The 11,868-nt window shown below is 55.8% G+C and overlaps 1 protein-coding gene across 1 annotated transcript; it reads left to right on the forward strand.

The window, feature by feature from the left end:
• The first annotated feature begins 30 nt into the window (after window positions 1–30).
• MRPS15 (mitochondrial ribosomal protein S15) lies at window positions 31–6,777 on the forward strand. The gene is made up of 8 exons (XM_072771910.1): window positions 31–213; window positions 349–393; window positions 2,226–2,298; window positions 3,077–3,125; window positions 3,606–3,690; window positions 4,849–4,907; window positions 6,183–6,374; window positions 6,625–6,777. Exons 1-8 carry the CDS (start codon window positions 84–86, stop codon window positions 6,757–6,759), a joined length of 768 nt encoding a protein of 255 aa, XP_072628011.1. The 5' UTR covers window positions 31–83; the 3' UTR covers window positions 6,760–6,777.
• The last annotated feature ends 5,091 nt before the right edge of the window (window positions 6,778–11,868 follow it).

Consider the following 11,868-nt stretch of genomic DNA (forward strand, 5'->3'; position numbering starts at 1 on the left):
GCCGCCGCGCTCCATTGGTCGAGCCTGGGGCAGCATGGCGGCGCCCTTGGGAGCCGGGCCCGGGCCGCGGGGCGCGAGTCGCCATGCTGAGGACGGCGTGGAGGGCCCTGCGGTCGCTCGCGGCCCCGGCAGTGGCCCGGGCCTCAGTCCCCGGGCTGCCGGGCGGAGCGCCCAGGCCTCCCTCCCGCCGCTGGGGCCTTCCCTGTCCTCGAGGTGGGGCGTCGGGAGGCGGGGCGGGCGGACGCGGGGGATCCGGCGGCAGATGATGGGGGGCGGGCGGGGGGAGGAGGAAGGGGCGCGAGCCGGGGCTCTAAGGACTCGGGGCTCGGCCCTCGCTCTTCTGCGCAGGTGTCATCGTCCCGGCCGGGCACGGATATGCCACCCAGAAGGCAGGTAGGAGCCCTCGTGGGGGACGGACGGCGGAGAAGGCCTGCCTGGGGGGGGGGGGGGGGGGGGGAGCGGGAGCCTGCGGGGGAGGGAGAAGCTGGAGCCTACGGGGGGGAGAGGAGCTGGAGCCTACGGGGGGGGGAAGCTGGAGCCTTCGGGTGGGGGAGCTGGAGCCTACGGGGGGGGGAGAAGCTGGAGCCTACGGGGGGGAGAGGAGCTGGAGCCTACGGGGGGGGGAGCTGGAGCCTACGGGGGGGAGAGGAGCTGGAGCCTGCGGGGGGGGGAGCTGGAGCCTACGGGGGGGGGAGGAGCTGGAGCCTGCGGGGGGGGGGAGCTGGAGCCTACGGGGGGGGGGAGGAGCTGGAGCCTGCGGGGGGGGGGAGCTGGAGCCTACTGGGGGGGGGAGCTGGAGCCTACGGGGGGGAGGAGCTGGAGCCTGCGGGGGGGGGAGCTGGAGCCTACGGGGGGGGAGGAGCTGGAGCCTGCGGGGGGGGGGGGGGAGCTGGAGCCTACAGGGGGAGGAGCTGGAGCCTGCGGGGGCGGGGGAGCTGGAGCCTACGGGGGGGGGGGGAGGAGCTGGAGCCTGCGGGGGGGGGGGGGGGGGAGCTGAAGCCTACGGGGGGGAGGAGCTGGAGCCTGCGTGGGGGCGGAGCTGGAGCCTACGGGGGGGGGGGGGGGGGGGTGGAGGTGGCGGGAGCTGGAGCCTGTGGTGGGTGTGGGACGGGAGCCTGGGGGGGAGCGTGAGCCTGCGGGAGGCCGGGAGCTGGAGCCTGCAGGGGGGAGTGTGCTGGAGCTTGAGGGGGGGCGCTAGAGCCTGCGCACTGGGTGTGATGCGCAGGCCGACCCGGGGTTCAGGGGGACACTTGCTCCGAGCTGGGGGGCTGGTTTCCTTTCCAGGGCCTCCTGCGTGGTGGAAGCCCGGCTTCTGAGTAATGATGGGGGGCAGGTTACTTACCTTACCTTAGATTACCTTAGAGTCTCTTTTTTTTTTTTTTTTTTTTTGAGTCTCTTCTAAACACTCCTAGGAGTGTCTCCTAGAGAGCCTGGGGGTTAGGAATCAGTGATAACCCGAGAAGGGAGCACACTCAGCACCGGGTGCCACACGTGTGTCTATCAGCGGGTATTGCTGTGATTTCCCTAAAGGCAAAGCAGGGTCAGAGTGGAGAGGACCAGTTGATCCCTCCTCGTGCCTCTTCTCACCTCCAAGGGAGTATGAGGCACACAAAGGCTGAGGGTTTTCCTTTTTTTTTTTTAAGATTTTATTTATTCATGAGAGACACAGAGAGAGGCAGAGGGAAAAGCAGGGAGCCCGATGTGGGACTCGATCCCAGGACTCCAGGATCACGACCTGAGCCGAAGGCAGACGCTCACACGCTGAGCCACCGGGGCGTCCCAAGGCTGAGGGTTTCCTATATGGGGTCTCTGCTCGGTGCTTACCATGTCCTAAAACTAGGGTTTCCTCCTCAACCCCTTATTTCATTCATGCTGTCAGCCAGCAAGTGTTTGTTGAGTGTTTTATGAGAGGCCATGGACCAGATTGGGGGGGAGGGGGGAGGGGAAAATTCAGGCCATCCACAAGAGCACCCATCACAATGGGGGATCTTAAGAGGTGTGAGAAGTTTAAAGACAAATTACAGGATCTTAGGAGAGTCATCTACTCCCAACGTGAACTATCAAGACGTTGCCTGCAGGATTTGCAGAGGAGAGGCAGAGCGCGGAGATCTCTAGTGCCTTGCTTGAGGCTCTGGGTGTCTGTGACAGTTAGTGACAAGAGCCAGGACAGGGAGGATGGGCAGTGAGAGTTGACTCTGGGTGTTTTCCTTCCCTACGCTTGACAGTCCAGCCCACCCAAGATGACCCACCTCCTTCGACGCTGCTCAAAGACTACCAGAATGTTCCTGATATTGAGAAGTAAGCAGGGGGCCCTAGGAGGATTGGGAAGGAGAGAGGGAAGATAGCAGCTTCCGAGGCCTGGCGCACTGTATCTGGAGCTTGGTGATAGAATCGGGCCGAGAGCTGCCCAAGCCCAGGCTTGGTGCGGGGCAGCAGGGGCAGATTAGAGTTTGTGGAGCTCAACGGCTTGCCTTTTTTTGTTTTGTTTTGTTTTTATACGGAGGGAACGTGCCTCACGGGTCTTTGAAGATGTCTCATCTTTTGATCTTCACAAAAGGCCTGTGAGAGAAGAAACAGTGTCCCCATTTTATAGATGACTAATGTCTGCACAATGTCATACGGCTTCTAGGGGCCAGGGCTGAAAGACACCAAAACCAGGATCCTTCTGCTCAGCCCCTGCCCTGTACAGCGGGAACTGGGCAGTCCCTTCCACTGTACAGTGTCAGGAGAGAAAAAAAAAAACAATGATTCTAGAATTGAAATGTCTCAAGACAGACTGAACCATATTCTAGCCGAAATGAAAATCCTCCCCCTGCCCTCCCTGTGAGGAGCCTGGAACAGTCAGGCTGACAGCCCCAATTCTGTGCAGTTGTCCCATCACTCCCATGTTCTTGGCACAGCAAATCCAATTCGTGCTGACTTCTAAGCCCTGGGAAGGGGCTCCCACTTCCACAGAGACTCTTGTGTTACAACAGAAATTTTCAGTCATCCTTGCTTTTCAAACTGAAATGGAAACAGCGCTGATTCCCCTTTCCCTCTCCCCCACACCAGTCTCATTGCTCTGGTTTTCCCACAGGGTTGACGATGTCGTGAGAAGACTCTTGTCTTTAGAAATGGCCAGCCAGGTGAGTACCTGTGCCAAACCTCAGCCTCTCCCAGTCCTCTCCTCTGGGATGCCCTCCTACTATGGTAACACTTTATCCTGTGCTTCTCAAGTCACAATATTTATCCCGCTGTCATTCTGTGTCCATTTGTCCATCCCCCAGACCGAGCATCTATCTCTAGGGCAGGGACGGTCTTGCTCTCTCACTGTATCCCTAGCACCCAACAAACAGTAGGTACTCAATAATGATCTAATGCCTGAATGAATGAGCACCGTTTGGAGACACTCATCTAACAAGCTGTGTCACCTGTCATTGGCCTTAGGCTCACCTAGACGTGAATGGCCATATGCTGACCAATGGCCAAGGCCTGGTGAACAGAGTGAAGCCAGGTGCGGAGCTTTATGGCTTCATTTCTATGGCTGCAGCCAGGGCCTTCAAGGTATAAAGCTAGTTCTTAGGGAGCAGCAGACCTCACGGATTCTCTGTCTCTATCTTCAACAGAAGGAGAAGCTAAAAATCAAGCACCAGCAGCTGATGAGCAAGATTGTGGCAAACCCTGAGGACACCAGCTCCCTAGAGGCTCGAAGTTGGTCGGGGCCCTTGGGGAGTGGGAGTGCGAGGGAGTCAACTAGCTGGTATTTGGCCCAGGTGCCTTGTCTACAAGGGTACCGGGTATTAGATGTGGTTTGATGAAGCAAGAGGCAAAAAGGACCCAGGACAATAAAAACTGGACTCTGTGAGGCTGGAGTCAGCATCCAGGTCCCACCTCATATCTCTGTGGTGAGCCCAGGCAAGTGTCCTCAGGAACCAAAGCTTGTCTCCATGTCTCTACTCTGCAGCTAAGGTGGTATGAAGGGGCCAGGAGGTCAGGGCCAAGGTTCCACCTCGCTCTCTGCAATGCTGCCAGAACTCAACTGTGTGTGCAGGAAGGGCCTGCAGTGGGGTGAGCGTCTCTCTGGGGCCACCGGCCTCTTCTTTGCCCCCATGTCTGCAACACAGGCAGGAATCAAACAAGAGGCTTCCCCAGGAAGGATGTTGCAGGGCTTTGGGAGATGAGCGGGAGCTGATATTCTGAAAACTTATTAGGGAAAACACAGAGTTAAGGGTGGCAGCTGAGAAGGGAGAGGAAGGGGTAGACCCTTCACAGTTCTAGAATCTAATCTTCCTGCATTGGCTAGGACTGCCAGCGCCGTGTTGAATCATTAACAATGACGGTGTGTATCTAGACTAATCCTTGAATTTAATAGGAACGTTCTGAAGTTTTGCCATTAAGAATGCCGTTTGCTGTAGTATGAACTCTATTCTTGTGAAAGCACAAATACATGAAAACGCGCATTAGGAAGAATTTAGTTATTTTTTTCCTCAAAGGTGATATTTGGTGTATCTTTTCTCTATCATGATGATGTATATTTTATAAAATTTCAATAATCAGGTATTTGTTTTTAATAAATAACACTGTAAAAGCTTTTATTAAACAACAACAACAAAAAAGAAGGCTACTTGCTATGGTTTGGACAGGATTCCTTTAGAAGATTCAGGAACGTGCCTTCCTTAGGTTTTGCCTTCCAAAGGAAAGATAATCCAAAGTCTTTTAAGATCTTGGACTCCAAGTGCTCTGGGAATTGTAGAGAGCTGCACCACAGCATTGATGATTGTTATTCCTTGAGGTCTTAAAACATAACCCAGGCCCCAGGCCCTTCCTTCCTCTGTGCCAGCTCTCATCCTCTGTGGTTTGTGGTTTCAGTTGTTGCCTTGACTGTCAAGATCCGCAATTTTGAAGAACACATGCAGAAACACCGAAAGGTAAACCCTGGGCATCGCTCACAGCTACTACAGCAGCGGAGGGGACAGGAATCTGAGGGGTGAAGGGCTCTGGGTCCAGAGGAGCAGCTGGAGAAGCCAAGTGGCTACAACACCAGGGTGTCCACCCCTCAGCTGCAGTGGGAAAAACCTTTCCCTCCTGCCTCCAATAGAAAAATGGGAGCCTTACAGGGCTGCGCTGAGTGGTCACCAGGGGGCACGAACACAAACCTCAGGCGTGCCCCCAGTGTCTGACACATAGCGGGTGCTCAGTAGGTATCTCTTGAATGCACAAATGGGGTCACGTTGGCCTCGGTTCAAACCTCAGCTTTGCCATTTCCACCGACAGATGTGTGACTTTGGGGAAGTTGCTTTACGTGCCCACGCCTCAGTTCTCCTGTCTATAAAGTGGGGATTGTAGCAGGACTCGCTGGCAGGATAGCAAGGACTACCTAAAATATGAAAGCACCAGCATAGCACGGTCATGTGAAGTACTAGGCCTTGTGCTGAATTCTTCACATACATCAGCTCATTTAGCCCTTCTAGCCATCTTTCTGTTCCGTTGTGCAGATGAATGATCCAGGCAGGGGGTAATTAAGTTATTCCTCAGAGCACAGCACTAGGAAATGATGTGCTAGGACTTGAAATGAGGTGGTCTTGCTCCAGGGCCCATACTCTCAACCATGATGCCATATCCCAGCACAGCACTGGGCACAGAGCTGCCGTAATTAGGCAACTGCGGGTATTCTTAATATAAACACATCATGGTAAATACAGACTAGTCCAGCACTATGCAGGGGTGGCACCCCAGAGTTCCTGGAGCCAGTTGAGCCTGTTCTTCGGAGATGAGATTTTCGCTCATTCGGCCTGTGGAACAGCAGTCCCACTGCAGAGAATCCTCCCAGAGAAGCCCAAGGCCTTCCCTTCTCTCCACCTCAGCTGACAGTGTGCTGAGCTCTGGGGAGGCTGAACGTGTAGGGGAAAGAGCATGAGATTTGGAGGGAGACCCATAGATACAGATTCAAGACCTGACCTCACACAAGGTCCTACCCTATACAGTTCTAGAGCCTTCTATGAATTCAGTGACATCTTTGAGCCTTTCCCCCCACCATCTATAAAATGGGATAACAAAGACAATACCCACTTCAGAATTGCACTAATATTTGTATAAGATTGTTGGAAGGTTTCGGTGAGATGATAAAGCGACCATCCTTTGCTGTAAAGTGGCACACCGCTTATTTGTGTATAACACTGAAAGTAACACCAACTCTCTCGCAGGACAAAGTGCACAAGCGCTATCTGCTGATGAGCATCGACCAAAGGAAAAAGTTGCTCAAAAACCTCCGTAAGACCAACTACAGCGTCTTCGAGAAGACATGCAAGGAGCTAGGGATTGAGTACACCTTCCCCCCTCTGTACCACCGGAAAGGCCACCAACGCTGGGTGACCAAGAAGGCCCTGTGCATTCGGGTACGAGTCAGAATTGCTGCTTTGATTGGCTCCGCTCTGGGACTGTGGTAGGGAGAGGGAAAGGGAGGGTTGTCTGTTCCTGCCTAGGCAAGGATCTAGCCCCAAGGCCTTGAGGAGGCTCACAGGCCATCACCCTCACAGAGACAGGCTGGCCTGACCATCCAGGGAGGTCTCGTCTCACCCCACCTGCTCCAAACCTGAGGTTTTTGCACAAGATTATAGTCTCTTCCTGCTCCCTTTTCATCTCCAGGTTTTCCAGGAGGCACAGAAGCTCAAGAAGCAAAAAAGGGCCTTAAAAGCTAAAGCAGCAGCCCAGAAACAAGGCCAGAAGAACCCAGAGAGCCCTTCCAAAGCTGAACCAGAAGCAGTCAAAGAAAACCAATAAATTGATTAGAGTCCTGTCTTCCGGCATTGAAAGATAATAGGAGAGCAGGTGGGGCTCTGTGTGGCCTGAGGAGGAGGAAGAGGAACTCGTTCTTTCACTCAGCTCTGGGGTCCCAGGCTGTGGGAGGCAGAGCCTCTGCCCTCTCACACCAGAGGACACACTCTCACAACACACCTTACACACGCATAAACACACTGTCGTCCAAGTGACATTCCTGCAGAAGTAAGATTGAGCGCCTAGCAGCACGGAGGAAGATGGCCGGCTTGTGGCCTGGCTGCCGGGTGACAAGGCCAGCTGGAAGAGTTGCCTTCTGGACTGGGCCCTGAAGAACAAGTAGAAGTTCAGCAGGCAGAAATGGGATGGGAAAGCAACCTGGGCAGAGGGCATTGCGAGTGCAAAGGCAAAGACGTCAACAGGTGCACATCCAAGGGGCAGAGGGAAGAGGAAATAAAGCTTGATGGGTAAGCCGAAGCTGGGTGCAAGAGGCTCGATATGCTGGCTGCCCTCTAGGGAGTGGGGAGACCTTCCAGAAGGAGTGATGACTGCACCAAGTCTCTGTTTTAGATGGTTAAGCAGCAGCAGTGTAGGGTAGATGGGAGGAGCAGACATTGTTTTGGGTTCAGGGGTACTGATGTTCAGGTTGAGAATCTGATAAAAAGCTACAAGTCCTACCCACAAGAAACTGCACACACATAAAACATTCCTTATAAATTCTGGGGAGTTCCGGATGCCTCTTTTCTTGCAAAGCTCACCCGTTCACACCAAGTGTCCAAGCCTTGGTGTCTGAGTATGCTTGGCGTGTTTGAAGAACCCAAAGAAGACAGTGTGTCTAAAGTTGAGTGAACAAGAGAAGAGTTAGGAAGAGATGAAGTCAGAGGGGAAAGCAGACACCGGAATATAGAGTTTTCTGGAGGTATTAGACTCTTCAGGCTGCCGTTAGAAACCATAAACTGGCGAGGAACCTGGGTGGCTCAATGGTTGAGTGTCTACCTTTGGCTCAGGTCGTGATCCCAGGGTCCTGGGATCGAGTCCTGCATGGGGCTCCCTGTGGGGAGCCTGCTTCTCCCTCTACCTATGTTTCTGCCTTTCTGTGTGTCTCATGAATAAATAAAATATTTTAAGGGGGGTGGGGAATCCCTGGGTGGTTCAGCGGTTTAGCACCCTGTTCAGCTCAGGGCATGATCCATTGAGCCCATCAGGCTCCATGCAGGGAGCCTGCTTCTCCCTCTGCCTGTGTCTTTGTCTCTCTCTGTCTCATGAATAAATAAAATCTTAAAAAAAAAAAAAAAAAAAGACAATTCACACATGTGCAGTCTGTTCCAGAACCTTAAAAAAAAAAAAAACTGGCTTAAGGAGGCTAGGAAGTCCGAGGTCTAGGTGCTTGTCAATTCGGTTTCTGGTGAGGAATCTTCTGGTTTGCAGGTGGCTGCTTTCTATGTCCTCAACATGCAAGGGGAGACAAGATCTCTTCCCTTTATAAGGGCACTAATCCCATCATGAGGATCCTACCCTCATGACCTCCCCTAATTCCTAATACCTTCTAAAGGCCTCTAAATACCATCATGTTGGGGTGTAGAGCTTCCATTCATGAATTTGAGGATGTACACAAACAGTCACAACAGTGGGGGAAAGACTTTGGACTTCATTCTTAAAGGAAAGCCCAAATAAGGGGAAGATGTGTTAAAGTGGCATCCAGGGGATCCCTGGGTGGCGCAGCGGTTTGGCGCCTGCCTTTGGCCCAGGGCGCGATCCTGGAGACCCGGGATCGAATCCCACGTCGGGCTCCCGGTGCATGGAGCCTGCTTCTCCCTCGGCCTGTGTCTCTGCCTCTCTCTCTCTCTCTCTCTCTCTCTCTCTCTCTCTCTCTCTCTGTGACTATCATAAATAAATAAAAATTGAAAAAAAATATTTAAAAAAAAAAAAAAAAGAAAAAAGAAAAAAAATAATAAATAAAGTGGCATCCAAAGAGCAGTTGGAAACATCCAGGACTGCAGCAAGGCCTAAGCTGGAGACAGGCTCAGGGCTTGGGTTTACATGGTGATTGAAGCCACGGGTGTTGAGTGAAGTTGCCCAGGGAGAGCATGTAAAGGAAGAAAGGGCCATGTCAGAATGGGTAGGATGATCTCCAGGCATATTCTGCCTCTGGAGCAGCTGGGGGCGGGGGGAGGTGATGTGACGAGAACAGAGCCTGGGGTCCTGTGGAATCAGAAGTGAGATGAACGGCTCAAAACCAGCCTCGCTGTTCGGATGTCACCTCCAGGAACACTAGGGAAGGCCTATGGGGCAGGCCTTTGAGTGGACGCAGCTATGTGGAGATCCCACACTGGAGGGCCAGGTGCCATCATGGCGTGGGGGGGTGGGTGCTAGGGAAGGTGAGAAAAGGGATCCCATGGAGCAGGCCCTACAGGAAAGGCATCGTAAGGGCTGCCTTAGGCACAGCATCTCTAATCCTTAAGGCCACCTTCCTCCCCCATCCACCCCCTCTTGGCATGGTTATTCTCAGTTTACCGTGTGAGAACTGAGGCTCACAGGTTAGGTAACTTGTCCAAGTTCACACAGCTGGTTAGAGACAGACCTAGGAATCTGGGCCGCACCTGTCTTTACTCCAAGCCTGCATTCTGCTCATCCTACCACACTGCCTGGGGGCAACAAGCGGCCTGAGCCGCTATGGGAGGAGTTGTACTATAGCATAGCAACGAGCTATCGGCAGCTTAACCTAAAGTGTGAACCCGGGCTGCTCGATACATTCCTATCCTAGTTATTGTCCCTTTCTTTTCTTTTTTTAAGATTTTATTTATTCATTCATGAGAGACAGAGGCAGAGGGAGAAGCAGGCTCCATGCAGGAGTCCAATGTGGGACTTGATCCCGGAACTCCAGAATCACGCCCTGGGCCGATGGTACGTGCCAAACCGCTGAGCCACGCAGGGATCCCCGTTATTGTCCCTTTCAAAACCGCATGGACCAGGCAAAATCAAGTTAAAGCCCTGGACTGCCGGCCTTCAACTACTGTATAGCATCTAACGCTGAGATGGTTAAGGACCAAAAGGTCTTCGTGGTAAAGCAGTTTCGGTGGGATGGAGCGCGCTGACTCCTAGTTGCAGTGAGGTAGGAAGTGAAGGTGTTAAGGAAACGCAGGTGGTGACTGTAGACTGCCCTTAAAAACTTGGCTGGGAAGGAGAGGGGACCAGAGAAGGTGTGCTAGGACTTGAGCTTGGGCAACGTCAGGGCAAAACTGCCGAGGTAGGCAAGGTGGGAAGAGGTGATGTGCCACTGAGGAGGCAGAGCCCACGAGGCAGAGGAGTTTCGCTGGATTAGGGGCAATGATCTCCAGAAAGGTAGTTGGAGGGGCACCCGCGTGGCTCAGCTGGTTAAGCGATCCAACTTTCAGCTCAGGTCTTGATCTCAGGGTTGTGAGTTCAGGCCCCACGTTGGGCTCCACAATAGCTGCGGAAGCAACGTTAAAGAAAAAGTAAATAGGGATCCCTGGGTGGTGCAGCAGTTTAGCGCCTGCCTTTGGCCCAGGGCGCCATCCTGGAGTCCCGGGATGGAGTCCCACGTTGGGCTCCCAGCATGGAGCCTGCTTCTCCCTCTGTGTCTCTGCCTCTCTCTCTCTCTCTGTGTGTGTGTGACTATCATAAATAAATAACAAAAAAAAGGAAAGAAAAAGTAAATAGAAGGGGAGTTGGAGGCCGAGTAGAGCGCGTCGAATGCCACACTGAGGCATTTAGACTGTGACCCCGCAGACAGTTGGGAGCCACCCAAGGGATGCTTCCCATCGACCACGGCAACTGCTAAAATTCATCCGAGCAGCCAGTGCTGGAGGGAAAGGGCAGGAGCAGGGAGGAGCATCCTAACGCGGGCAGAAGAGATGGATGTGAGAACGATTTGGGGGAGCAGAAGGGGTGACTGGTAACAGCGCCCGGGGAAACAGAGTTGGGAGCCAAGGCCCAGGTGTCGCCCCGATGCCCGGAGGGGGAGGATTCGCAGGTTTCAGAAGTACTGAAATCCGCAGAAATGGTTGCTCGTCCAAGAAGAACCGCACAGCCGGCGCCCGGGAGGGGACGCGGGGCTCCGGGCGGCGAGGGAGGGGCCGCCGCCCTCGAGCAGGGCAGTAACGAGCAGGGCAGTAACGGGCGCCGGCAGCCCCCCGCCGGCTTTGCTTCACCCCAAGCAGCTCTTGGGGCAGAAACGCAAGGTCAAGGGCTTCGGGCCCTTTCCCGGTTCCAAAGAAACGTCCGTTACCAGTTTATGGAGCATTTCGGGGCATTTCGTGCAGTCCGGGGGGGGGGCGGGGGGGGCTCCCTCCACCTAAGTGCGTGGGAGGACCGGCCTCCACCACCTGCCCAGGGCCCCAGGGCCGCGCCGCTAGGGACGGGCGGAGTCCTGCTCCAGCTTCCCCGTTCTCGGCCGGGGGACTGGGGGGCCGGGGGACTGGGGGGTCTGGGGGCCGGGGGACTCGGGGGTCTGGGGGCCGGGGGTCTGGGGGACTGGGGGGTCTGGGGAGCCGGGGACTCGGGGGCCCGGAGGACCGGGGGGGTCTGGGGGGCCGGGAAACTGGGGGGCCGGGGATGGGGGGTCTGGGGGCCGGGGGACTGGGGGGCCGGGGGTCTGGGGGGCCAGAGGACTGGGGGGTCTGGGGGGCCGGGGATGGGGGGACTGGGGGGCCGGGGGACTGGGAGGACCGTGGGGTCTGGGCGGCCAGGACCTAGGGGGAGCGGAGAAACGGGCGGCCGGTCGGGGGGCCTGGGGGGGCCTGGGGGGCCTGGGCCGGAGGGCCGGGGACCGGGGCCGGGGCCTGGGGGAGCGAGGGACCGGGGCCGGGGACTGGAGGGCCTGGGCCGGGGGATCGGGGACTGGTGGGGCGGGGGGCCGGGGCCGGGGCCTGGAGGGCCGGGGCCTGGGGGGGGCGGGGGGCCGGGGGCCGGGGGCCGGGGGCCGGAGCCGGGGCCGGGACCTGGCCCTGCAGCCAGCGCAGGAGGCACAAGCAGCGCTCCCACCAGCGGCCCCACCCCCGGCGGAGGCCACGCCCCCTCCCGCCCGCCCAATCAGCGTCCGCCCCCGAGCGCCTCCCAACAAACGGCCCGCTGATTGGCTGCTTCTGCCGCCCG

The sequence above is a fragment of the Canis lupus genome, chromosome 13 (genome assembly GCF_048164855.1).
Source record: "Canis lupus baileyi chromosome 13, mCanLup2.hap1, whole genome shotgun sequence".
Classification (NCBI taxonomy): Eukaryota; Metazoa; Chordata; class Mammalia; order Carnivora; family Canidae; genus Canis; species Canis lupus.

What these genes read in the sequence shown, in the direction of transcription:
- MRPS15 (XM_072771910.1), top strand. Translation starts at nt 84, where the DNA reads ATGCTGAGGACGGCGTGGAGGGCCCTGCGGTCGCTCGCGGCCCCGGCA. An exon ending in GGGCCTTCCCTGTCCTCGAG is followed by an intron (nt 214 to 348) that starts GTGGGGCGTCGG and finishes TCTTCTGCGCAG; the next exon opens with GTGTCATCGTCCCGGCCGGG. An exon ending in ATATGCCACCCAGAAGGCAG is followed by an intron (nt 394 to 2,225) that starts GTAGGAGCCCTC and finishes TACGCTTGACAG; the next exon opens with TCCAGCCCACCCAAGATGAC.